The 27,914-nt window shown below is 44.0% G+C and overlaps 1 protein-coding gene across 1 annotated transcript in view; it reads left to right on the top strand.

Moving 5' to 3' along the window:
* The window catches only part of TRHDE (thyrotropin releasing hormone degrading enzyme), a 329,142-nt gene that overhangs the window by 175,665 nt on the left and 125,563 nt on the right, over nt 1–27,914 (top strand). Inside the window, exons 5-6 of the mRNA XM_048502230.1 lie at nt 9,837–9,950; nt 27,132–27,269. Coding sequence (XP_048358187.1) covers nt 9,837–9,950; nt 27,132–27,269 — 252 coding nt within the window. The remainder of the gene's footprint in view (nt 1–9,836; nt 9,951–27,131; nt 27,270–27,914) is intronic.

The raw sequence follows: 27,914 nt of genomic DNA, 5'->3' as shown, positions 1-27,914 counted from the left end.
GGTACGGCATCATTGTGCTATATCCATCACTGTAGGTTATGTGGCATACGTGGCCATAGTTATCACCATAGTTATGGTGATAGTGGAACTAAATTGAATGGAGAGATAAATGAATTTAATAAAAGTATGAAACATGTGAGATTGCAATTCTCTGCCCTGCTGGCTAGGTTTAACCCAATGTCACTTTGGTGGATCTAAACATGTATATGTGAATTGTATAAACAGTAAATCTGCAGCTTTGAAAGATAAACATCTGATTTTAATTCATAACCTCAAAGAAAGGTAATACAAAAATGTGAACTTTCAAAAGTGTGTTCATAACATTGAACAGTATACTGTGACCTGAGTGAAATCGTTTAACATTGGAGTTCGTATTTGATTGTGTATGGATCTGACATTGTTCCAGTTTGATCTGCCAATTGCTTAAATATGTTTTGTGTTTGTTTGCCTGTGTAATAAGTCATGTTTGTACGGTACCAAATTGTCCTCAGTTATTTTAATTTAAAGCCATTTACTTATGTTAACTGTATCTTAGGGGTTTATGCTTTTGGAAACTGTTACCATTTTAGACAGCCTGAGGTTAACTGGTAGAATTCGGTGCTGTGTGATGTTATGAATACAAAATCTATATCTGGACCTTTAAAAATAGTATTATGCAACTTATTAGAGAAGAGGTCATTTGAGGACTGCTAGCAAGACTGTTCAGGAACTGTACAGTATGCTGTTGGAAATATGTGAAAATAAAGGTTTTAAGAGCAACTCCAAAATTGTCCTGGGTCTTATCTACTTCTTTTATTGCATCTAGTTAAAACCATTGTTAAGGATACTATTCTAATATAGCCACCAGACAGCTTTATTTATTTATTTAAAATGTTTTAAGCCATGTTTCCACCGAACAGGGTCCCTAGGCAATGAACAATAAAGCATTAACACAAACTTTTAAAATGTATAACAACTTAAAATAATTAAGACAGGGAGGAACAGGGAACAGGAACAGTGACAGGCAGTGAAGGAAAGCAAGGCAAAATAGAAACTTCCTCCTCAGCCTTTTGCCAGTGACTACTTCACACACTGGCAAAAGACAGTTTTTTGGTGGCATGACTGAGAAAGGTCTTTCTTAGGTTGTTACCTATCTAGCCTCAGATAGTGAAATATCAAAAGCCGAGCCTCCAAAGATGACCACAGTCTGGTAGTTCAGAGGTGTATCACAGAGAGAAGTCTGTTACACAGTGTGTCTAGTGAGAAGAGCACTATTTTTTGGGAAGTGTTTCCCCGCTCCCCTCTTGGTTCCATACAGCATAACAATGATGATGATGATGATGATGATGATGATGATGATGATGATGATGATGATGATGATGATGATGATGATGATGATGTTATCCATTCAGTCGTTCTCTACCCTTGGTGACCTGATATGCAAGCTCTTTCCACATTTTTCGATTGTACTGCTTCCTTCAGCTGGTTGATGTTCATGCCTCTATCAGCTTTTATGGTATCCATCGTATTCTTTGGCGTCCAGTTCTTCTCCCGCCACTGACAAGTCCAAGCATCGTAGATTTTTCTAGAGAATTTGATCACATCACAGTGCATTCATGCAATTCATAAATATTCTTTACTGCAACGTTTTGGGAAAGATTGTAGCAAATTGGCCACATGGATGAAAACATTTATTTATTTATTTATTTATTTATTTACTGGCTTATTTATTTATTTTATTTTATTTATTATTATATATTTGTAGACCGCTTCCCCATCCCCTAAGGGCTTCTGGGAAATGTGAACAGCATAGCCGGCCATAGACAATTCATCAACAATAACAGTTGGTGACATTTTAAAATCAATAAATTACATAAATTACATAAAATTACAGCGTGCCCATGCAAGTCACATGATCGCCCAGTATGAAACTATCAATAGATAAAAGACTCCTCCCGGAGAGGAGGCGCTTATAGATGTTATAGGCTCCCAAGATGATAAAGGGAGTGACCTGGGAAGGGCGACACCATCAACGGCCGGCTTCCCAAAGTTCGATTGGAACACTTCGGTTTGACAGGCTCCTCGCGGAATCCTCCCAAGATTCCGCAGGGCCCGAACAGATGGTGGGAGAGTGTTCCATCAGGCTGGAGCCAGGGTCGAAGGCCCTGGCGCCGAGTGGGCAGCCAGCCATTATCATTGAGGGGCCGGGGACCACCAGTAAATTGGTTCCCTCTGCTGAACGCAGAGGCCGCAGCAGGACATATGGGGTAAGCATGTCCCGAAGGTACAATGAGGGCCCCAGGCCAGCGCAGAAAGCCTTAAAGGTTAATACTCCATACCTTGAGGATGATCCGGAACTCTACTGGAGGCCAGTGCAGCTGGCATAATATGGGCTGGATATGGCGTCACGCATAGAGCACCACTCACCTGTAAGTAGGCGCTGGCTGCATGCTGGACCAGCTTCTTAGCTTCGGATCAGAAGCTGCCAAGGGTATTAGGCCAGCGAGAAGCGCGAGTGCAATAGTCTAACCTGAGAGGTGACCATTGCATGGATCACAGTGTAGCCAGGGTCAGCTTGGAGAGAAGGAAGGGGCCAGCCGCCGGGCCTGACGCCAGGAAGATGCGGAAAACGCGAGTTCAGGTTGTATGGGCCACCCAATCTCCATTAAAAGAGACGCAATCCAGGTGGACCCCCCAGGCTTCGCGAACAGAGGGGGGGGCCGGGTGCTACCGAGGCCCCCCTCCCACACCGGGCGGCTGGAAATCCCTCAACCTCCCCTTCGGCGTCCTCAGCCAGAGGTGAGACTGGCCTTCGGGATGGGTTTAGTTTTAACCTGCTCTGTTGCAAATTCAACTGTAGCCGCATCAGCCTCCAGACAATGCTGTAGAGCTGCAGGGGGGGGCAATGGCCGCTCTTCCCTCCATTTCCAGCAGAATGAGCTTTCGAGTGTCATCAGCCGCATTGCGGACAGAGATCAGCCCAAAGCTCCGCATCAGCTGAGCAAGGGGTCGATATAGATATTAAATAATAGCGAGATAGAAGGCGCACCCTGGGGCACACCGCACTGAAGCTGGCACCGTCAGGAGGACTGGATCTCCGCGACCACACTTTGCTGAGTCCGTCCCGGAGAAAGCAGAGAAAGACAATCCACTTTCAGGCTGACAGTGCCCCCGCGACTCGAAATCTTGGCCAGGCGGTGGGGCCAAAAGGTCGTGCGTCGACTCACGTCAAACGCATCTGCGGTAAGATCTAACAATGCTCAGCAGCCACGATCCGCCTTCGTCCAGCTGTATAATGAGCTTATCTGTGACGGGCGCACAAGAACGGTTCTCCGTCCCATGCCCAGCCACGGAAGCCGGACTGGAAGGGTCAAAGTCCGATGTGTCCTCCAGGAAACTCCTGAAGCTGCTCCAGCATTCATTCTCTCAATTACCTTCCCCAGAAACCAGAAAAGATTCGGCATTTGCGTAGAATTGGCCAGGATCTCCAGGATCTAACGGTGGTCTTTTAAGAGTGGAAGCGCGACTACTGCCTCCTTCAACCCCACCTGAAAGACTCCCTTGCTCAAAGGGAAGGCCATTGATGATATTCAACAGGTGGAGGGGGGTCACCGAGGCTCCTCCCCGCAGATCTTTAACAAGCCAGGAGGGAGCACGGATCCAGAAAGGACAGGTACTGCAAAGTCTAACAGCAGCCAGGGCTCCTGTCAACAGCGGCCTCCAGAGAGCAGGGCAAACCGGGCCAAACAAAGGGGCTTGAAGTTACTGGCAAGGGAGCCTCCAGTTCACTACACCGTAGTCAAAGTGGCAAGGGGAGGTCCTGGCGGAGTGACGCCACTCTTATCTGGGCGAAGAAGCTCATAAATGCCTCACAGCCTATAGCCAATTGATCATTTGCAGACCTCTGAGGTAGTGGAGGTCAAAAGACCTAGATCACACTAAACAAGTTGTGCCGGGCGAAAGAGTTGTAGCAGATGCGCAGAAGAGGCAGAGGAAAAGAAAACTCTCTTTGCCTCCTTCATCGCCAACCCATAGGCCTTCTGCTTTCATAAGCGCCCTATAAGATGCGTTCGCACACTAATTCGTCCACGAAGTTTCCTCCACTTTCACTCTAGACGCGTCTGAGTTCTCCTGCTTCATCCGGGCGTAGCTCCTCGGTATACCAAGGGGCCAGCTGGGAACGCGGACGCAGAAGGTCGCCCGAGGCTGGAGCAACAGCTCGATGGCATCGGCTAGGACGGGAGTTCCATTAGCCACCTGCTCATCGAAAAGCACGGGCAGGTTCAGATTCCCCAGAGCATTCAGAGGGTAAACCAATTGATTCCATAAGTCTCCGCTGGGCGGACATAAATCAGTCCACGCTTCTAGACAGGGGCGGGGCATGTCCACCCGAACCTTTCCAGGGCATAATGTGGGTCGGACCATGGCACTCTATCAATAGAGGATAATGGCCATATCAACCCCCTGAACCAAAGACCAGATCCAGAGTGTGACCCGGAAGCCTCATGAGTGGGGCCCAGAGTTCACCAAGGAGAGGCCTAGTGTGCGCCATAAGCGGATGACACCCAGGTCCGCAGCCACTGTACATGAGCGTAGTGTCAACATGGACATTGACCAGTCCCCCCCCAAAACAATAAGTTTTACAGGGAAACCGTGAACAATGCCCAGTCGGGCCACCACCTCTAGCAGCTGTAGTGGAAGGCTACCTCCCCGGGTGCGCGCCAGGGCGACCGCACACCAGGATAGGTGACAGCCAACCTCTCCGAAGCAATCCAATTTCAGTAGCCAACACACTCTATAAATTTTCCACTGATCTCTGGGACAGGGGCAGCCCTGAAGGAGTATAGAATCTCGGATGAACATGCGGCGACACCACTTCCCCCGCCCTGGAGTTCGAGACCCGGTGGAGGCATTAAAACCTGGGAGGCGCTTAACCTGGCACCAAGCGGCAACAGTCTGCTGCCTTCACACGCTACTCCAGGTGGTTCCCGTGTGACACAAGCCAGGGTCCATCTGCAGTTCTCCAAGGAAACTCTTCCGGAGCACTGCGGTCTTATTATTGATGGACCTGGCATTGCAGTCAAGCACCAGGAGACCCGCAAGCAGGGGATGTCTGAACTCTGACACCATCGAACATTGGGATAGGACGGAGGCCGGGGAAGGCAGAAGCGTGAGCATAGCCATATCGTCACCCTCGGGCTTCACATGGCATAACGCTGCCCACCGGCCATACTTACTCGCCCCCACCAACACTGGGATCACCTTCAGCCCCATAGGTATACTCTCGTCCTAACCGCCTCCTCTATCTAAACTCCCACTAAACTCCTACTACATTAGTGGGCCTTATTCTTGCCACTTCAAACTATTAACTCTACCTCTAATACTAACCATTAAGCAAGATAAATAATTCACTACACCTAGTCTACACCTAATAACTTCACTAATATGAAGTAATGAAAAACAGGAAAAAGAGAAAAATAGTTAAAGTCACCGACCAGATCTACTTAACGGCATCCCAGTGCTCCCACCACTGGACTGCAGTAAATACCAGGGGTAGAGGATCGATCAATAACCAGACTCCTGGCAAGTATAAGATAGTAACATAAGGCCAGTAGAAGGGCACCAACAAAAACAAAAACAGGGGGCTGCTGCCACCAGGCCCCTGCACCCACATGCAGACACAGTGCAGAGATCTTAAGATGGCTAGCACGGGGCTCACACCACCCGGCTGCCACTCCTGTACTGGAAGCCAAATATAGAGGGGGCTCATGGAGCTGATGGTAAGCAGTGACAGGCCTCTGCCACCGGCCCTAGATCATAAGTGTGCTATCCACTCAACCAACTGCACCAAGGAGTCAGCTCGCTCAGCTCTCTCACAGCCAACTACACCAAAGAGCCGGCCCGCTCAACTCTCTCACAGTCAGCCAGCCGTAGTCAATTGGGGCAGTAGAGCGCCAGGCTCCCAGAAGTCGCCCTCTACAGTTAGAATTTAATGGCCTTGTAATATCTTCTTCTCCTATCCTCGCCCCTCTATCAGCTAGCTCTCCGCACTTCCCAAGCTTTCCAAAATCCTCAGTACTCTTCCAGCCCGTCTCGCTTTCGCGATGGCAACGTTCCGTCGGGGGTCTTCGCCTCCTGTAGCGCTTGCAGTGTGCGGTGCTCCACGCCCAGGCTCCTTGATGATGTTAGGTAGGGCAGGGGCAGAGGCCCGAGAAAATCCTCCTCCCAGCCTCGTCGCAGCCCGTCGGCTCGTCACCTCCACCCCGGCGCCGCTGTCGTATCCTCGGGGGAGGCGCTTCAACGCCGTCACTGAGGGGATCCTCGGCGAAGCGCTCTCGACGAAGCCGCAATGCCCCGGCAACGTCACTGGGGAAATCCTGGCAGAGCGCTCCCAGCGAAGCCGCGGCAGGCCGCTACGCCCAAACAACGCCTCGGTGCAGCGCCTCGGTGCAAAGGAGCCGCAGCCGGCTGCAACGCCCACGCAATGCCTCGATGTAGCGGAGGCACGGCACCCCGCCAGACACCCCGTCCGAAGGGCCGCAGGAGCCCGCAGCAACCGCCTAACGGCAGCAGCAGCCAGCCACCCAATACAGACCCGCAGACGACAGGGGAGCCGAGCGGGCCAACGAGGGGAGCCGAAAGAGCGGAGGAAGCCAAGGGAAGCCGAAGGAGCAGAGTGTCCCGTCTTGCAGCAAGGTCTGGTGTACCACCCGGTATCGTAGGCGGCGCCTCGCACAACTTATTAGTCTAAACTAAGTCCTGAAATATAGTATCCCAGTGCAGGGTGTAGAAAAGCTCATTCTCCACGGGCTAAAGTGAGAGAAGGTCAATTAAAAAATTATTGTAGCGGAGCTCTGCTGTTAAGCTCCGTCTTGGACGCCATCTTGGACGCCATTTGGATTTTATATTCATTCCCAGTTTCCAGTAGCCAGTTTCCCAGTGATAGCTGTTCTCCATGTCGCTGGGGGGTGGGTGGGTTATTCAGTTTTTACTTGGCCAACAAATATTGTTGTATCAACATAATACTGTAACAATCTGTGTAGTATTTTTTTTATTTCTTAGCTTTCATCAAAAAAAGTCTAGTCCCTTTTGTTGTGGATGTATGTCTTTCCTCTTAAATCTCCACAATGAAAAAGATAAACAGGAAAAAGAATGAATGAATGAATGAATGAATGAATGAATGAATGAATGAATGAATGAATGAATGAATGAATCTGGGAATTCACAGAAAATGATGCATGGATTATTATATTATATCTCTATAACAAATTACTTACCCATTATCTTTGGTGGAGCTTTTTCAGACAAATAATTATTTAATAAACCAAATATATCTATAATTATTACAAAGTAGCACTGCCCCCCCCCCCCCAATCAGTTTGGTCTAGGGATTAGTCTTATTACATGGTTTAGAATTGCAAAAAAAGTTCAGCCCTGTGCAAGTTCTCCTACTCAAGTCATTGGAAAAGTACCTACTATAGTTTTTTTTGTTGCTGTCAAGTCACATCTGACTTATGGTGACCCCGGAGGGTTTTCGAAACAAGAGATATTCAGAAGTGTTTTTCCATTTTCCATTTCTGGCATCTGGTAGTCCTTAGAGATCTCTCTTCCAAATACTAGCTAGGATCAGGGCTAAGAATCTGTGACTGGTACTAAGTCACCCAGCAAGTTTCCAAGGCAAAGTGAGGACTGGAAACTAAGGCTGTTTCCGCACGGCCACGGTAGGGGTTGGGTCGGCATACATGACGCTGACCCAACCCTTCTGGGACCGTTCGCATGAACGGTCCCAGAACCTACCGGGACAACGGCGCTGTGCTGCGCCATCGTCCTGTCGACCTACCTGCTCTGCGGCCCTCCGGCACGTCGCCGAGGCCAGGGGACACGCCCCCTGCCCTGCGCGACCGCTCCGGAGTCACAGGGCAGAGGGGGCGTGTCCCCAGGCCTCGGCGACACACCGGAGGGCCGCAGAGCAGGTAGGTTGACCGGACATGGGGGGAGGGAAGGTGCCTTCGAGCCGCTGCCATTCACATGGCAGCGGCTCGAAGCCACCGTTTTCCGTAAACCTCGCTCGGGAAGCGAGGTAGGAAAACGGCGGCTTCGCACCGCCTAAGCGGCGCGGCTGTGAAGCAGCTGGGCCCCCTGTGTGAACTGCTCCCTGGGGGTGGCGTTTTTGCCGTCCCCAGGGTGCCGTATTAGGCCCTTGCGGAAAGGGCCTTAGTTTCCCAGATCTAGTTCAACACTTCAGCTACTGCACCATGCTGGCTCTTACTGTCATTACCATTCCTGTTGAAACCAGTAGCTTTCTAGCACTGTGCTTTTTACCTTTCTTTTTGTATCTGTGGTCTTTGCTGTAAATTTCCAACCCTACCTTCTCTCTTTCCCACTTTTCTTAATTGGGTTTAAACCTGCTGCCTGCACCACTTTCTAAACCTTAAATGATCCTGGTTTTCAGTGGACCTATAGGGCCATAACTCTTCTTAGGTTTGTACTAACCTTGTTCTCTATTCCGCTTGCAGGGACCAAAACTCTTATTGGAAAGCATGGCTTTGTACATCTTTCCTTCTTTTCAGTAATGCAACAAGATTTAAGGCTCATTTCTTGTTAAGCTACAGATTCACTAAACACAAATCTGGTTCCCCTGATTTCTTTGACAGGTATTTAACTGTAACTTTTGAATTGTGGTCTAATAGAAACTTATCAGAGGGTGTCTAGTACATCTAATAAATAAACCTGTAGGTAAGGATAGAAGAACGCCTTATCAACATGTTTGGTAAATAAAAGGGATATCAAGGGCCAAATCAGATGTGATGCTGGGAGAGCTATAAAAACCCAATAAAGGAAAGGAGATCTCAGTTGAGCTCACTGGCATGTTGAGTAGGCTTCAGTTGATGGGCAGTTTCACTGATTAAAATTGAACTCCCTGTGTCATGCTGGAAAGGGTCTCTGGAAGCCTGTGCTGCACATTGTGACCAACTCACCGCCATCTTCCTGCTTAGACAACTTGACTAGGGCAACCATCAGGAAAGTTAGTGGAATAAATTTTGGTTTGTAAGTTGCCTAACTTGAGGTCTAAACAGAAATGCTAAAAAAGTAAAGCAACGTAATATGTATCTTACGTTTGAATGCTTAAAATATTAAAGAATTCAGAATTCAGTAGCACTTGCCATGGATTTAATCAGCTGGACTTGAAAGATAAATTGCCTTACTTAAAAAAAAATCTGATTAGCTTCAACTATTCCTAGCTGAAAATCCAGGAACTATTTCCTGCCTGTCTAATAGTTTCCTGTCCGTCTGAGGAGATCTGGCAAAGTCTTATCCTCTCAACCTGTTATTAACCATATATATTGTTTTCTGTCATTTCCAAATCCAGTCTTAGAGAACTTTTATAGGCTCATGCTGTTATAAATAAATTCTGATGAAACTTCACTCCCCATTCTATTTTTTTTAATGCTTTGAGTTCAAAAAGACAGGAAAAAGAGGAAGCCTGTCTTTTGTCAATCCAATACTAATAACAATTTGAGGCATCAGTTTCAATTGGCAAAACCCTGATGGGGGATATACAGATCTCCTTGTTTCTTTCCTACTCAAGTCTGACAAAGGGATCTTTGATCCTCAAAAGTTTATACCCTGAAAATCTGGCATGTCTAAGGTGCTACTGGACTCAAATTGTACTGCTTTCCTTTAAATGCTGGGAGAATCAGATCTCTTAGTGTTACAGTGAGTTAGGCCTGTGTTATCACTAATCTGTACAGTGATTCTGGAATCAGTAACTGTGGAAAGTTTGTTTAACTTCATTTTAGGAATATAATGTTAATAAATGGCACTTTAAACAGTATTTAACAGAACTTCTCTTTTAGTGGTTTGGTGACCTTGTGACTCCAGTGTGGTGGGAAGACGTATGGCTAAAAGAAGGCTTTGCTCACTATTTTGAATTTGTTGGAACTGACTATCTTTATCCTGGCTGGAATATGGTAAGCATACGCGTTATTTTCGCTTTGCAGATCCTGTTGAAAATATGTTTTCCTCATAAACATCTGGACAGTGGGAAAGATGCTGCCATCAGAGTAGACCATGCTGGGTGGATAAATAGTTTGATTAAATATGTCAGCTTTATAACCTCATGGTATATTATGGGAAATATTGAAAGTAGAAAACGGTGTATAAAAATATCAAACATTCAATAAAGCAAAGTCAGTTGATGTGAAATCATTTGACTGTGTTCCAAAAATGCATTCTGCCATTTACAACAACAACGAGCCTTTAGTGGCATATGAAACAGGACAAAATTTCAAAGTAAAACAATTTAAAAACACAGTTAAAATTACTGATTTCCAGTATAAAATTTGCAACAGTCTCACAAAAGAGCACATCAGAGCTGTTCAGGAGGTTGGGAATCCTGTAACTCTCTTGCCACTGAAAACATTGCAAGAAAATGGAATTCATGTATTTAATGCGTATTTAGGACATTTTTAGGGCATACAAACAGAGAATGGTCAAGTGTTTCAACCGTAACCAGATCACAAGAACAAACCCTTTTAGAATGTTCTATACTCTTAAATCTTCCCTCCAGAAGAGCTGATGGCAACACATTTCATCTTGCAGTAGCCAAAGCTCTCCTCTGGGTAGGGTTAATCAGCAGACGAAGATATGTTGCCATAATTCCACGCTCGCATGGAATTAATAATGTGGTCGGGGAGCAGGATGGTGCAAGAGTCAAATAATGAAAATCAAGATCCAAGAGCCTATTCTTAACTAGTCTGAAGGCTTCCACCTCTGTGAGCATAAGGAGTGATTCCAAAGGGAAACCAATAGCTTCAACCTTTCTAAAGATCAAAGTATACCATTCTGAAATAAAGTGATCTGATAATAGAGAGGAAATATAACTATTGGATCCCACTAGAAAATGTATGTCATTCTGCCATTTACTGCAAAAGAAATATCATGGCTGTCATAAATTAAAGCTAAAATAATGTAATTTCTCAATTCATGATCATTTCAGATATGGATGGTAGTTAACAGAACACCAGACTTTCCTGAAAATTCTGTTCAGCCACAAATAAATCCTAGATTATTTAGATAGTCAATACATAGATTATTAACCCATTGCATTTTAGTTGCAACACTGATCAAAATGATTCATTTTATAGCAGATTTTATAGAATCTATATTTTGTAGCTTGGAAAATGTGTTTTGTGGTACCTTTAGCGCGGATATCAGCTGTATTTGAGGCTAATATTCTTTTCATTAAAATTACTTTCTTGTATTTTGTTACTCTTATATTTTTGTTAATAATTGCACTAGGAGAAAGCAAAGTAACCTTCTGATCCAAGTTGACATTTGCCATACAAATGTAAATAAACTTAATTCACCTGAGAAAATCATCGTAATCACAATTATTATTTTAAGATTTTTTTTCAAACACAATTTTGAATTATAATGAAGTCTTTCCAATTATAAGTGCAATGGAATCTGGCGGTTCTTGATGATTTTATCATACCAAAATGTCATAGACTACACTGTTCATACTCTGGATTTTATCTTTGCTGTAGCAGAGTCATTTGTTCTGCCCATAATCATTTTAACAAAACAGCCTAATTTTGCCTTAGAAGCTGACTTGAAAAGAGGGCATATATGAGAATTGCCATTAAATGAAATTAACATCCACTGATATGTAAATGACATTTCCAGTATCTTGAATAATAATTTAATGGTCCAAAGTAGAAAAAAAGGCTGAATTGAACATGACTTGGGTAAGGTGTAATAGTGAAATTTTGTATATCGGACTGTGTACAATTAAATGTATGAATTAAAATATGCAACAGCCAAACTTTTGTGTTTGTCAAATGTGAAAAGAAACAATTGACCAAAAGAGTAACCAATATAAAATTATTTGCTTAAATGGTAACAGGTTTAAAGATCTTATTGAATGGTTTAGCTTTCCACTAGAGTCCTAGAACGGGTAATGGAAATTCATGTTCTGGTGGCAGCGCCTAGTTATGGCTACATTTTGGTTTGTGTGGGATATTTCTGAATAATAGTGAAAGTGTTTGATCATTCCCATATTAACATCATGTGTGTATGTGTTTCAAGCCACATCCGACTTATGGTGATCCTATAAATTAATGACCTCCAAAACATCGTGTCATGAATAGCCTTGCTCAGGTCTTGCAAACTAAGGGCTGTGGTTTCCTTCATTGTCAATCAATTTCATGTTGGGTCTTCTCCCCCTGCTGCCTTCAACATTTCCTAGCAGCACTGCCTTTTGTAGTGACTCTTGTCTTCTCATAAAATGATCATAGCACAATAGCTTCAGTTAATCATTTTAGCTTCTAGGAATAATTCAGGCTTGATTTGATCTAAAACCCACTTACAGGTCTTTTTTGCAGTCCATTGTATCCATATCTCATCCAACAGCACTTCTCAAATGAATCAGCTTTTTTCCTGTCAGCTTTCTTTACTGTCCAACTTTCATGAATTTACTTGATCTGGGTCACAAGCCACACACCCTTACAGTTAAGAATCTTTTCTAGGTCCTTCATAGCTGCCCTTCCCAGTCTTCAAATTATTGGGGGAATGGGTGGGTATATAGACTATGTGTTTCTGTTCCTTCAGGTCATGGCTTTCTCCAGTAGACCTTTTTGGCTTCTTTTTTGTGTGTGGATCGTTCTCAGTTGTAGAAATAGAGACATTTTTAAAAGTTCTTCTACCATCCCCGTCAACCTCCATCGGCGGTGGCCCTGCTTCCTCGTTTTCGGAGGCAGCAGGGCAACCGCTGATGGAGGTTGAACTGGAGAGGTGGCAGCAGCTGATGGGTCCAGGGGCGTTCCTAGGCAAACTGGAGCCCGGGGACAAAACCTGAGTTTGGCGCCCCCCCCCGGCAAATGGGCAACCACCCTCCCCCACCATGAACAAACAATTATTTTTTGCACCAGCTCACAAAACACCTCCCACTCCCAGCAAAACATACATGGCTCTCTCCCCACCAACTCTTTTCCTAATTTCCTAATCACAACAACCCTATGAGGTAGGTTGTTAGCCTGAGAGACAACTCTAAGCCAGTGCAAGTGGGTATTAAGCATGTAAATCTCTCACAAACCACCCCCAGCAAAACATTTACCAAACAAATGTCAGCATCATCTCTCACAAAACACCTCCAGTGGAATCCACCCCCAAACAGCATCACTTTCAATGGTGCTTAAACTAGGGAGCTCAGATTCTTCTTTTAAATCCACCTTAAAGGGAGAATCTGGGGTCTCCGGTTAAAACAAAATTGAAAGTGATGCTGAAACAACATCACTTTTGAGGGTTGGAGATTTAGGTGAAACAAATACCAGATTCAGCCGGAATCTGGGCAAATTTGGGCACATTTGGACAAAAAGTGTCCAATTATGTCCTGCCCAAATATGAACGAATGTGAATGCAAGGTATTTGGGCTTTGGGGGGGGTATTTTTATTTATTTGTTTGTTTGTTTGTTTGTTTGTTTGTTTGTTTGTTTGTTTGTTCCACTTTTATACCGCCCTCCCCCAAGGGGAGGTTTGGTGTTTTTCGGCCTGCAGGGAGGGCATTTTTTGAATTTGAAGCTCAGACATTTTTTGAATTTCTTCTTCAATATAATTGCCCAGAAATATTAGAGCACTTGTGCAAAAGAAAAAAGGAGGGGTTTTCTGCATCACACATGACATCCCCCCAAGGGCATTCCTGCCAGAGGGACATGGGGTAACCCATGTCCCCGGGCGCCACCTAGCTGGTAATGTGGGGGGCACAAAATAGCCCCCCAGACCCAAGCCTTCTGGGTGCCCCTTGGCACAGCCCCACAGGAGGCTGAAGACGAGGCAGCAGGGCCAGTGCAAATGGAGGTTGAACAGGAGGCAGCAGCAGCCGGCAGGTTACAGCAAGCCACAGACCCATCCAGTGGCGTTCCTGTCTAGGGACAGGGGGTACCCTATGTCCCCGGGCGCCCCCCATTTGGTCATGTGGGGGGGCGCCACCATTTCAGGGTCGTTTGTGTGATTTTTAAATTTTTTAGTGTTTTTTACGTTTTGGCCTGCAGGGGCGCATTTTTAAGGCTAGCAACACCAAATTTTCAGGGTGCCATCCAGAGACTGCCCTGATGATACCACCCAAGTTTGGTGATGTTTGGTTCAAAGGAAGCAAAGTTAGGGACCCCCAAATGGAATGCCCCCATCCCCATTGTTTTCAATGGGAGTTAACAGGAGATGGGGGCTACCCATTTGAGGGACCATAACTTTGGTCCCCCTGAACCTAACTTCACCAAACCTGGGTGGCATCATAAGAATAGTTACTCAGATGATACTCCCCTGAAATTTTTTTTTTGGTGTCACTAGCTTCTTTAAAAAATACACCCGCTTTACAGGCACCCCAAGAAAAGTTGCCCAAGATCTCTTTGTTTTGCAGAAAAGACTTTGCTCCATTGTAAGCTAATGGGGAATTTCTGAGTATGTAGGCAGGCTGCACATTTTGGAAAGATAGAGGCACCAGACTTTCTCAAGGTGGCTCAGGGAGGCTCTCCTCCTGGTAATAGCATCCAGGCATAGAGACCTTTGCTTCTGAGGGTTCAATTTTACGGACCCTCCAAAGGCTTATTTTGTTTCCACGCTCCTGCACATGAAAGCCTGTGGGCTGAATTTTCTCAGAACTCTCTCAACTTGTTCCCCCCCGCCCCCCACTCCAGAAGCAAAGCTCACCAAGCTTGGATGCTATTACCCAGGGCCTCTTGGAGCCACCTTGAAAGTCTGGTGCCTCTATCTTCAAAAATGTGCAGCCAGTGCTTACACACTCAGAAATTCCCCAGAATCTGCCAGGCCCTTCAGCAAGTTCTGTGGTGGGAAAAATTACTTTTACCACCATAGACTTCAATGGGGCTTTCTTTTATGCCCAGATGGCTCTGTGGTACAGGTTTCAATGGGAGGCACTGTGGTAGGGGTCTTGCTCTGGGTGGGGGCACTAAAGTTTGCCTGGGATGGCTGAATGCTGTGGGCATCAGGTTCACCTTCAACTTGGTGCCCACAGCATTTTAGCAAATTTGGTTGGTTCCTTTCAGGAGACTCACACCAGCAGCCCTGCAGGAACAGAGACAGAACAGTAGAACAGAGCAGAGAAGACTATGACAAAAGCAATTGCTAGTGAGTGATTTTCCTTTTCATCCATAAAATTCCAAATGTCAAATGCTTAAGCAGTCACTACCTCACTCAATGCTGAAAAAGCATTTCGCAGGGCTCCGTGGCCTTCTCCCTTTCTCCCACTTTATAAAAGTTTGGATGTGCTGACAACTTTATTGGATGAGTCAAGGCAGACTACATCAGTGTTGGCAGTCACAGTGAATTCTCCTCCTCCCTTATTTAGGGTATTTTAGGAAAGGGCTACTTCGTAGTTGTTTCTCTTTTAAAAAATTGCTTTTTAAAAAGTCATGTTCTTTGTCATTGGAGATATCTGGTAAAGGCATTTCAGGAGAAATTTACATGTAGAATTCCAGTAGTCAAACAGGTAGACTTCCTCTTTCCTTAAATGAACCAAACCAATTTATCACAGTATAGCATTCCATGCTCTAGATGATTATGTCATTCCTCTTGGTAATTGAAACTAGCTTAACACTGAAATCTCTGCATATCATCATTTTCCTTTTCAACTCTGTTCTGAGTAAGCTTGCTTAAGCATAAAAATAAATATTAATGAGAAGTCATTAAACTAAAACTTCATTAAACTAAATACTCAGGAAATCTCAAAATACACAGCCTAGACTCTGATGAACAGTCTCTATTGCCTGTCTCCTCCATGGATAGGATTAAAATAATAATAAATGAAAGCTGTGATTAAGCTTGTGCATATCTTTGACTTAAAACTGCCCACCAAAGAATTTGTATCCTTCAGTAAAAATGTTCTGACACTTTGTGAAACTCATAAGGCACATCAGAAAAAAAATATTAAAACTTTCAGAAGTAGATTTTTAAAATATGGAGTGTCTTGATTTATTTTACTATTATTGTGGCATCTTATATTGGAGGTACAGTCTACTTAATCCTTCTAGCCCAATATAAATATCATGCTGTTTCAGCATGGAAAGAAACATTACTTCATTTTCTCACTTTCCTTTCAAGAATACCCTTTCATCTTTCCCTTCTTGGTTAAGGGCTTCAAATAAATTAAAAAGGAAACTTTTAATTGATACTACATAGGGTATAACATCTTCCTGTAGTAACTGTGCAATAAAATAAGTCTCCAGTGTTATTTTTCTGCTTTCAGGCAAAGAAAGAAAGACATTCTGTGTGAACTTTAGAAGACGTTTGAATATGATAGGGATATAGGCAGTGGTGGGATTCTAAAAATCCAGTATCATGCCCCCCCCCCCCGCTGCATGCCGCCCCATTTTACTTAGCTGGCAGAGTAGGGTGGCGGTGGTCTTGGGAAGCCTGGTGGGGCTGGGCTGAGGAATGGCCAGGGAACTTGCTGCGGGCCACCCCTCAGCCCGGCCGTGCCAGGCTGCTCCAGCTGATGGGTCAGGCCAAGGGGATGGGCGAGTGCCTTCCTTCAGGACCCGGGGAGGGCAGGAGGAGACCTGAAGGAAGGCCGGAAGGCCAGGGCTTGCTCAGGTGGGTGCTGTGGTGCCCGCCCATCCCTGTCCCCTTGGCCCATTCCTTCAGCTGGAGCAGCCTGGTGCAGCTCAGCCATGGGGCGGTCCACAGCAGGCTCCCTGACCGCCCCCCAACCTGGCCTGGCCCTGCCCTGCCAGGCTGCTTGAGACCATTGCCATGCTCCTCCACCGGCTAAGGTAAGTGGGGCATGGGGGGAAAACAGAGGGCTCTGGCTCGACTCTCCTCTCTGCTCTGGGCTCCCAGGGCAGGGAGGAGAGCCGACCCGGGCAGCGCTTGGGGGGGTGGAGCAAAAAGCTCGTTGCTCTGTCTCTCAAGGGAGGAGGAGTGAGGGGGCTTTTAACAGCCGGTTCTCCCAAACCGGGCTGAACTTGTTGAATCCCACAACTGGATATAGGTAAACTTATACTTGCTGGTTGCTGGACAAATTCAATATTTCCTTCCTTCCTATTTATGGGACTCCTTCCTCCCTCCCTCCCTCCCTTTTTATGGGACAAAGAAATTCTAGAAATTACAACTCTATCATGAGTATTTACATTTCAAAGCCTAAATATTTGTTACAGTTTTGCCTTATTTCCTTTTATATTTTAGTTGGTAGTAGAATTTATCTGGAGGGCATCCTGAAGACAAAAATGCATAGTTGCTGCCAGTATGCCCTTTCTCTGATTGGGGAAAAGAATTATATTTCATTTGTTTCAGGAAAAGAAAGAAGAAACATTCATTGTTTACATTTGCAGACATTGTTTACATTTGCAGACATCTGGCATTGTAAGAAGTAAGAACAATTGATTCCAATTATTTTCAAGTTATTTCCTTTTTCTACAATAATAGTTAACTAATTTGTTTCTATCATATATGTTTATTATTTAAATAGTTTTGGTTTTTAATGAATTTATTTTTAAAATGCTGAGGAGTTGTAGGTCTGATCATTTTGAGACACCCCACCCCCCTTAGGAAGGCAACCCAAATGACCTAAATAACTACAACACAGAGGCTAATTTTCTTGGGCAACTACTCAAATGGGTGGTTGCTATGCAGTTTCAGGCAATCTTGCAGAAGATAGATTAGACCCACTTTAGTCTAGATTGAGGCCTATGTTTGAGATGGAAGTGACCTTGGTCACGCTTTCCTTCATCAGATTATCTAAACCTGGATTGTGCCCTATTGATTCAATACTTCAATACCATCAGCTATGGCATGCTTCTGAATAGCTCAGTTGGGCTTAGAATGGGAGCACCATGCTTGATAGTTCCAGCAGAAGGTGGTACTGAGGTACTGCTGCTCAGTCCTGTGGTAAACTGTCAGGTTCCACAGGGGTTCTGTCTTGGTTCCCATACTATTTAACATCCACATGAAATGGTTGGGAGAGGATGTATAGGGATTTGTAGTGCCATGCAGCTTTGTTTCTCCTTAATAGCTTAGTCTGGTGGTTCTGTGGAAGTCCTGAATAGATGCCTAGAAAGTGTAGTGAGGGCCAATAAAGTGAAACTAAATCTAGACAACTTAGGGGAGCTATTGATCAGTGGAAAAGCTGCTTGGAGATCTTCCTGTCCTGGAAAGGGTTGCACTGCCCCTGAGGAAGCAGGTTCATAGGTTCATAGATTGGGGGTGCTAATGGTAATAGGAAATTTAGTGTATTATAGTGGTTACAGAATGGGACAAGACTCAGGAGACCCAGGTGCCAGTCTTTGCTTAGTCATGAAGCTGTCTGGCTAAGCCCTCAGTCATTTACACTCTCTCTCAGCCTACCACACAATATTGCTATGAAGATAAAGTAGATTGGGACAAGCAAGTGGATCCTTAGAAGCGTAGAAGAACTTTCAAATTACAGTCTGCTGCAACTTTGAAGCACGCATGCACACACGCACGCACGCACGCACGCACGCGCACACACACACACACACACACACACACAAACACAATCCCTGGGATAAAAACAGGATTTGAAACATAGGTTTAATATTTATGCATATGAAACCACCAAAAAAATCTATCTGGCTTCAAAAGCTAAGAGCCTGTGCAAAAGAGCTGTTAAAGAGCAATCCTAAGTAAGAATTCTACTCAGGTGTACTCAGTGGGGCTTTCATCTACGAAAATGTATTTAAGATTGCACTTTTTGAGTGCTATCATGCAAGCAGGTTAGAACAGTATCTGTGTGCGCTGAAGTTTTTCAGTGGTTGTTCCAGTGTGACAGAATAGCTTCCTGAACAGGTTAGGAATTATCCCCCCATTAGCCTTTTGATGCTACTGCAATACCAAATTCTTCAAGTGGTCCTGTTCAGTAGATGCAGATTTTTTCAGGAAACTGTTGTTTCAGGCTGTATGGGTTTTAATTGTATGTATTTTAACCCACATTAAGTCGTCCTTAGGAGAAAGGAGGGCTAAAAATGTTTTTTTTTTGATAAATGAATATTCAATTAAACATTCAAGCCACTTATATTAGCATTGTACACTTCCTAAGAGACTTTGCTGTGGACTGAGAAGAGTGGTTTGCTGTGATTAGAGAAGTCATGAACTTTGATATCACTCAGAAATTATAACATGGATCCTTCTGAATTAAGCCACATTAATATAGTTCTTCTCCCTAAATTATGAAATCTAATTATTGTCTAACTTAGCCTGGTTGCCAGTAAGTTGGCTCCATCTGGTATTTTTAGGGACTCATGAAATACTATAGGATAGCAGGAATCATAGTTAGCAGGGGTTTTATATCAAAATGTCTAATTTGATATCTGCAAAGCTTGTGGCAGGATTTCTAGGAAATCCAGTTTCATGGTTCTCTGTATCAAATGTTGGATAATTCTGTTTTCTCAAGCTGCATTTTGAGGACATGGATTTAGTAGATTAATCACCACTTATTGAAACTTGGGTTTGATTCAGATGTCAAGCAAAATCATGGTTTAAAGTAAATTATATTTAGCATGATTGACTGAACAGATGCCATTCCAATAACCATGATTAGAATACATCAAGCCAGGGTCTGAAACCATGGTTTGGATTTGGCTTATTAACTACAGCTCGTCCTAGCTGTCATTTCATGCAGTGCATGTACACATGCATCTTGGTTTACTCCTTGATGCTGACCTTGCTGCAATGGAACAGTGAAAGTCATAAAACATTGCTTTTAGGCACAGTAAAAAAGCCTTAAATGGAGCCAAACCCTGTTCTCAATGGATTTGTGTAATCCCTTTTAAAAATTAGCTGAACCAGTGGCCATCATTACATCCTTTATCAGAGAATTCTACAAGCCAGACACTCTGTATCAATCTACACTTTCTCTGATGCTTGGATCACTCTCTCTCTTTTAAAACTAGACAAAGTGCCATTGAGCTGGATATCGCATACAGACACTGCTGGATAGGAAAGGATGAAATCTGAGCTGTAAATGAGCCCCTGCAGTGAAGGGGCAGCCAGAGGCACAACTGGTGCTGGCAGGAATTAGGAGGGACAGAACCTTTCTCACTAGAGCTGGCCACAGGTGAAGATTCTCTAACTTAGACCCTTAATTTCAGGGCCAGTGACACAGCCAAACTCCTTTCCCCTTTTCATATTTTCAGTGGGGTAGACATCAGTGAAGGAAAGAAATGTGAATTTCAGCAGCAAGAATGAGAGTAGACAGAGTATGAGAGCAGTCATAATTAGAGTATATGTGTATGTACTGGAGGATGGCAGAATGATAGCAAAGGCTGGAAAACCACTGTTGGATGAGAGGAGCAGGGGAGGGTGGGAGTAGCTGACTGGGAGCTAAGTGCAGAGTATAGAGGGGGTAAAGAAGACCACTAGGTTAGTTAGGCTGTGGTGGCATCAAGTAGAACCAGATGCCAACAACCAAAGGCCTTCCATGCTCTTGCCCCCTCCTCCCACATCCTGTTTCTTTAGCTGACATTGCTGCCCTGTCTTCTTTAGCTTCCAGAAGAGAGTAATTACCTGTGAGTCCATTGTTAGGCAGGTTTTATATTACTGGTGCTTAAGTCATCGGGGGCTAACAATAGAGCTACTGTAAGGAAGGGGTGAGGAAGAGCTAAGGAGGGGAAGTGGGAATGAGTAACATTCTAGCCAAAGACAGAGCTGTATGATTTGTTTTGAAAAGGATGATGATGCTGTGAGAAGAAGCTGAGAGGAGCTTGAAGCTGGGAGTGGAGATAGAGTGCTGAACTGTACTGATTTTGCACATTAAAATGCCCTGTTGTTGGCACGGGGAATGTCCCGGTGCAGTGGGGAGTTCCCCACAGCTCCCAGCGCTGCAGTGTGTCTGCCACACTGTTGCCCTAGTGCCACCTAGTGCCACCCAGTGACTTTGCTGCAGGACTTTCCAGAACCGCAAAGGTTGAGGACCTTTTGGAATGCCCCTCTGTTGCTCTGGTAGCTTCCGTTGCCGTGAAAACTTCTCGGCAGCAGAACAAGACCACTTTTCCTGCCTCACCGCTCTGACCCACCCCTCCAATGAATGGGAGCCTCCCCCCTTGCAGTGGAATAAAAAACAGGGAGGGAGAAACCTTGCAAAACCTTGCAAAAACCTTTAGAAATGTTGCAGAAAAGCGGTGTGTGAAGGTGCTGGGAACGGTAGGGTGGCGATTCCCTTGCACACGCAAGAAATTTAGACGGGGTGGATGATGATGATGATGATGTTGATGATGATGATGATTACTACTACTACTACTGCTACTACTGCTGCTGCTGCTGCTACTACTACTACTACTACTACTACTACTACTACTACTACTACTACTACTACTACATTTGATAACCCGCTCACCCCCCAAAGAGTACCCCCATAATTCCCTCGCACATGAATGGATTTTAGACCGGGGGGGAGGGCACCAATTTCCAGCACCTGTTTTGTGCAATATCATATGCCACGATGGCCTGGCTGAGAACTGTCAGATACTGGCTACGTATCCACTATCTGCAGGATCACTCCAGTTTGTTACACCTCATGCTTTCCGACTATGCAAATTCTAGGTGGCTGAAACTAGTTGAGGGAAAAATCAACACTCTTGGCTTTTCATTAGAGTCGTTAGTCCCTCTTTCTTCTCTATCAGGAAGCATATAGCTGCTTGAAACCTAAGCTATTAGAACAAGAGTATCGGGATATGATAAATAGCTGGCGAGGAAAACGGTTCCCCTGGACCCTTCAGCTTATTCCAATTGAACAAGGACACATGGCCAATTATTTTACAGGATCACCAACCCTAAATTAAGAAGAGCTTTAACACTGGCCAGATTCAATCTAATGCCTTCTATGCTGCTCTATGGCAGATATCAACAAATTGATAAACAGAGGAAGCTATGTCCATGCAATATGGGTCAGGTGGAGACATCTCGATCATACTTTCTTTCATTGTGTAAGGCTTGGTAAAATCAGAATGTCACAATCTGCACTTATCCCATTTCTGTATAACAATCTAACTATGCCTACATACTCTATGCTTTGAACAACATGGATCCCACAGTGTGTGAGAATGTGCAAAAATTTCTAACAATAATAGACGAAGTCTAGATGAATACCAACCAATGTCTATGTATTATGACCACATATATAGCCAGCAGTACTCTTTGCTAGCTTCTGTCAGTATCCGATGACGTTTAAGTGAGTTAACTTAGCTGAAGGAATGTCCTACAGTTACAGAAGGACCATGTATATATTTTAGTATTTAGTATTTTAGTACCAGTGTCTATAATTGTGAGCAATAATGGGCAAATTTTGTATGCTGATTTTGTATGTTTATTTTATGCCAATAAAGGCTTGTGAACTGAACCTGTTTTGTGCAGAGTCATTTAAAGCTAAATTGGTGAAAGTGAGTGGGGGGAGCGGGGAGGGAGAGATTCAGCCAATGAGAATGCGGGAAATGGAGGTTGCCCGTGCATGCATAGAAGACATTGCCGAAGACCTCGCGGTGCAAGTGGAGGAAAGCCAGGAAGCAGTGCTAAGTCAACAGCAGGGTAAAAAGTGCAGCAACAGCTGCACTCCCGGATATAGCCTGAGGCATTTTTACTGTGCAAAATGAGCCAGAATGTTGGTATCCTGTCATTTATTTATTGCAGATCTCTTACTCCCCTCTGTGCTAGTATGTACCCCCCCTTCTTTTCTCCAGGACAATTTCCAGCCTCCTCTTTCTTGCTTCAATAGTTTTTTCCCTTTCTTTTCATATTCCTGATCTCCTCTGCTGACATAGGGAGGCGTGATAGGTGGAGCTGATTGCTCTGTTAAACTGGAGAAAGATGGGTGGAAATCAGTATTCAGTTTCTGGACATCAGGCACATTCTCTCCATGCTGCTGTTTCCAATTCATCTGACTGAAGCTCACAATTTCCACTGAATGGTGGGCCAAGGACTTTTGTGGAATGTGGACTTTGTATTATGTCTGAATATGGCCACAATCTCTATTATACACAATGCTCAGTAGTTTAAATACATAAGTATCTCTAATATGTTTCTTTTACTCTAGTACATTTTCATGGAAGAACAAATTTCCAGATGGATCCACAATGGAATAGCTTTTTAGTTGACTTACAATATAATTTAAATTAGCATATTATTGACCAGAATTTTGCCATATGTGAAATTAAATCAAGAAGCTGCTAATCAGATAGGACAGGAATAAAATAACTATCTCTTTACAAAACTGTAAGGCACTCTGAAGAGTGATGTTTCGATAGATGAATATCAGTTCAGAAGTGTGTGCAAGATAAATAAACATGTAATTACAAAGTTTAATGCAGGCATAATTGATAATTTATATGTATGTGTGATTTTAAAAATTGAGACAATGGAGCTGATTTTTTGCAAGACATATGCTATGGCAAAGAACTGAACTATTTTCTGAAAGATGCTTTATTCCCTTAAATTCTTGAAATGATAGGATGTCTCATTGGCTAGGGTGGGACAGTCACAGCCAATGGGAAGACACCTCTGCCTGGAGGCAGTCAGGATTTTAAACTTTTTTGATAACTCCTAGTTATGGGATCACCATAGGTCAGCTGCAAGTTGGCAGCACTTTCCACCATCACCAAATGGAAGGACTTCTTTTTCAGTCTCCTTGTCTGCCAATCAGACAGGTGGTCATTAACTGTGCTGATTAAAGAGGTCTGTGACTCTGCCTCCACACCCTTTTCAGTTTCCAGCCACCATCCTCTCTGCCCTGTTTGAGGGTGTCTGTGAGGGTGCAGTATGCTTTTTTTCAGCCAGGAGTATGTTGTCCCTGGTAAACAGCAATTTTAAATTGGTGACGGGGGGGGGGGCAATTCCCCAACTTATGGGCAAGATAGGAAAAGAAGTGTTTTGTTGGCATGTCTCAGACTGGCCAGTTTTGATTCAAAGTGTTCAGAGGAAGGAGGACCTCTCTCCTTCCAGGGAACAGGACTGCCATTCCTCTCTCCAGGAAAACCGGGAAGGGAGGGCTTTTGAGTGCCTGATTTCTCAAGTGAGAACTCTCACTCTAACCTCCTTGGTGGATTAAGGGAGAGGTGCAGACGATCAGATTCTCCATTAGTACAGCACTGATGGGACTCCAACGCAGAGACACTGAACATAAATTTAGAAGCAAAAACCAATACCATTCTGATTCTAGGTTTGCAGGAAGAATGGTGTAGTCATTCTTCATTGTGCACCAAGAAGAAATGAGGAATGAGGCAAGCTTTTTGAGAAGGAGGAACCTCTAATGACAGCCATGCAAACACATCTCTTTGTACAGGAAGCTTTCCTAACCTCCCCAGGATTCCCCAAATCCTGGACATTCCATGCAGTAATAACAAGCTAGAGAAACCAGACCCAGCTAAACCTGAGCTCTTCCTCACACACAAATTTCTCTACGTCATCCTTTCCCATTGGTTTTCAACAAGGCCATCAAGATGGAATGCAAGGCCCCTCTGAAACCCAAAGTCAACTACCAGATTATTTTCTGTTTCGGTTATCTGGTTCCAGAAGTGGTTTACCATTTCAGACTCCTGGTTGTCAATGCTCCTGTGGCTGATTTGTGCAATCATTTCTGTTGAGTCGGAAGGGCTTCCCAGGAATCCTTGTGGCAAGAGGTTTGACTTGGCCACACATGAGAATTTTGAGGCTTCTTCTGCAGCTCATCAAGCTTCCAAAGAAAGCTCTCCATTTGCCAGTATGATATATCTGTGGGCCTTGGACCACTTTGTCACCAGAATGGATTTCCTAAACATGAGTGATTGATTGATTGAAATGATTGATTGACTTCCTAAGCAGCTGAAGGACATTTTTTTAAAAAATTGCCCTGACAGCAACATTCACATTAGGTGCCTCCCTAGATGCCATCCAACTGTTTGCCTGGGTAATGGCATCTAATGTCATGTGTAATGGCTGCATAGTTGGAAACTGTACCAAATCATCCAGGTAGTTAGAATTTCTTTCATGGGTTCAACTTTTGTGGGGGATGCCACAGACAAATATCTGTTGGAGGACAATGATAAAAAGCAGGCATTGCTAAATTGTAGGATGGAGGGCAAAATAAAGAAGTTCTAGACTTTTTCTATCTTTCACAGCTAAGAAGAAATAGCCGAAATTCAAGTGCCTTGCAAGTTTCAACAAGACCTTTTTTCAACACAGACATGAACTATCTTGTGCCTTCTCAGGATATTGGAGTCCCTCTGTTGCACTTCGTGCATGTCTGGCAACAATCCATTCACAACCATTGGATTTTGAACACCATTTTTTGTGGAACTCAAGTACTCTCCTCTAACAAATTTGCACGAGTTCCCAGGTATTGCTGTTTGACTAAGCATTGCCTTCTTCTCCAAGCTATACACTATCTGGGTGTTTTGTGTTTTCCAGGCTGATAGTTTCTCTCCTAACATTTCACCTGCATCTGTGGTTGGCATCTTCAGAGGCATGTCACACCATAGATGTGGGCAAAACGTTAGGTGCAAAAACTACCAGGCCGTGGCCACCCAGCCTGGGAAACCCACAACACCCAGTTGATTTCAGCTGTGAAAGCCTTCAACTATACATAGACCATCTTCCTAGGTAGACAGAATCGGTAGGGAACCTCGCTGACTCTCAGATCAGTTTCTGTCAGCATGGCCAATTGGCCATGCTGGTAGGGGCTGATGGGAATTGTAGTTCCTGAACATCTGGAGAGCCGCAGGTTCCCTACCCCTGTCCTAGAAGCAGAGGCACTAGAACAGATCCCAGAGGACATTAGAGTCTACTTCACCTTATTTCTGGTCCTCCCCCCCACCCCCATGGGGATGTGCTGGCAATTCTTGACCTGAAATCGCTGAACAAATGAATTAAAAAGCTTAGAATGGATGCTTTTAGGTTGATGATGGCTGCAATCAACAAAGGAGACTTCTTGGCCTCCTTGGACATAGCAGGAGCCTACCTGCATTTCCCAGTTCTTTAGGCCCATCAGAGATTCTTTTTGCTTAGCATATGTGGGGCACCACTTTTGCTGCAGGGCTCTTCTCTCTGAATTGGACCCTCCTGAGTCTTCACAAAAGTGCTGACCTTGTTGCAGACCAGGGATTGTCAGTCTTCTCTTATTTCTATGATATTTTGATCAGGTCCTCCCCTTTCACCAGGGGCTGGCTGAAGTAGAACAGACCATTGCCTGCCTTCAGACTTACAGCTTTGTAATCAACAAGGAGAAAAACTGCCTGGTCTCTACTCAGTGCGTTCTCCAGCTGAGGTTGTGTCTTTGTACATAGTTTTTCTGTCACAGGAGGGGCAATCCCAAGAGAATATTTTCGCCCTGGCAAGTCTCCTGGGCACACTAGTGTCCTGCCACAATATGGTTGTGGCAGGCATTGGTGCATTGACAAAGAAGCATCTACTGATTCCTCCATTTGGAAAAGAGTCCTCCAACAAACCCTGATAGTTTAGAATTCAAGTAGATCCCCAAGAGGTATATTGCTTTTGCATATCCCATTGGCCATGACCTTGAACCATCAGAGAACAGAATTTGTTCACTTTCTATAAAGTTATTTTCTTGATGATTCTGTGGTTTCCCTCTGCTGTCTCAGTCTCAGAGGGAAAATCTTGAAGACAGCCTTTTCCTGTTTTCTCTTCCTTTTTCATTTTAGTAGTTGGTTGAATTAGTATATTTTTAATAGTTATTGGGAGTTACATGGCTTCTGGATCAGTCTGGAAGTCATCAAAATATTTATGATTCTGACTGCTTCCTAATGGTTGTGATTACCCACTATAGGACCAGCAATTAAGCAAAACTTTCCATTTTCCTTACCTTTTTCTGGAAGAAAGTGGAGTATCTATACACTGTCTTCGTAAAGTTTTGTGTTCTCTGCAATCATATTTGCTAAGAAAGAGATTCATATGTTCATACACCCTAATTATACTGCCTTATTTTATGACATAATGGAGCTGCTTCAAAGATCTATGAAAACTCTTATTATGCAGAGAACATCTGTGAAGATTTATTTTACTTTTCATGCATTCTATTCCCCCATATTTCTGCTGGCTATCAATATACATTGATGCCTTCTGAAAGTAACATGTAAATATTCCATCTCCTCCCCCCTCCCCAATGTGTTTGACTATGTATGTGTTTTGTTGTATTTCAGGAAAAGCAGAGGTTTTTGACTGATGTATTACATGAAGTAATGCTGCTTGATGGTCTCGCCAGCTCACATCCAGTGTCACAAGAAGTTCAACAAGCCACAGACATTGACAGGGTGTTTGACTGGATTGCCTATAAAAAGGTTGGACTCTTTAAAAAAAACAGTATATGACTGTTGGATTTTTCCACTGTGTGTTATCCCCACAACCATTGTTCATACAGCTTTGATACACCATGATCACAATAATCTGGCCTTTTCATTAGCAGGAAAAAGACACTTTGGCAAAATTTTGTCTATTCATGATTTTCTCATATTAGTATAACATGAGTGAAAAGTGCAAGTGGAAGAAATGGGCTGCACAATCCAGTTAATAATAGATCTTGCTCAGCTCAGTTATTGAGTTATTGAGCACAGATATATTACTTCCCACTTAATAAATGACTACACAAGATTTATAAATGCTACAGCATAAAAATATAGAATGTTATGTGAGATGATATGTTCTGTTTCTCAAGCAAAACTGTTTTTGGTGCCCTGTGCCTGGCCAGAACAGAGTGGGAGAGTCACAAGCAAGGTTTAACAGTTCAAACAAAAGGTTTAATATTTAGAAGAATGGAGACCCCAACTCCTCCCAGGATCTGCTTAAAATAAAGTACTTTCTTGACTGGACAGTAGAAGCTGTAGACTTTTGTTCTTTCTTTGACTGCTTCCAGGAAAGTCCACTTCTTTAGAATAGAATGAATAGAATAGAATAGAATCTTTATTGGCCAAGTGTGATTGGACACA

The sequence above is a fragment of the Sphaerodactylus townsendi genome, linkage group LG06 (assembly GCF_021028975.2).
Source record: "Sphaerodactylus townsendi isolate TG3544 linkage group LG06, MPM_Stown_v2.3, whole genome shotgun sequence".
Taxonomy (NCBI): domain Eukaryota; kingdom Metazoa; phylum Chordata; class Lepidosauria; order Squamata; family Sphaerodactylidae; genus Sphaerodactylus; species Sphaerodactylus townsendi.
Note: the sequence above shows the minus strand (reverse complement) of the source record. Positions and strands in the feature narration are given on the sequence as shown.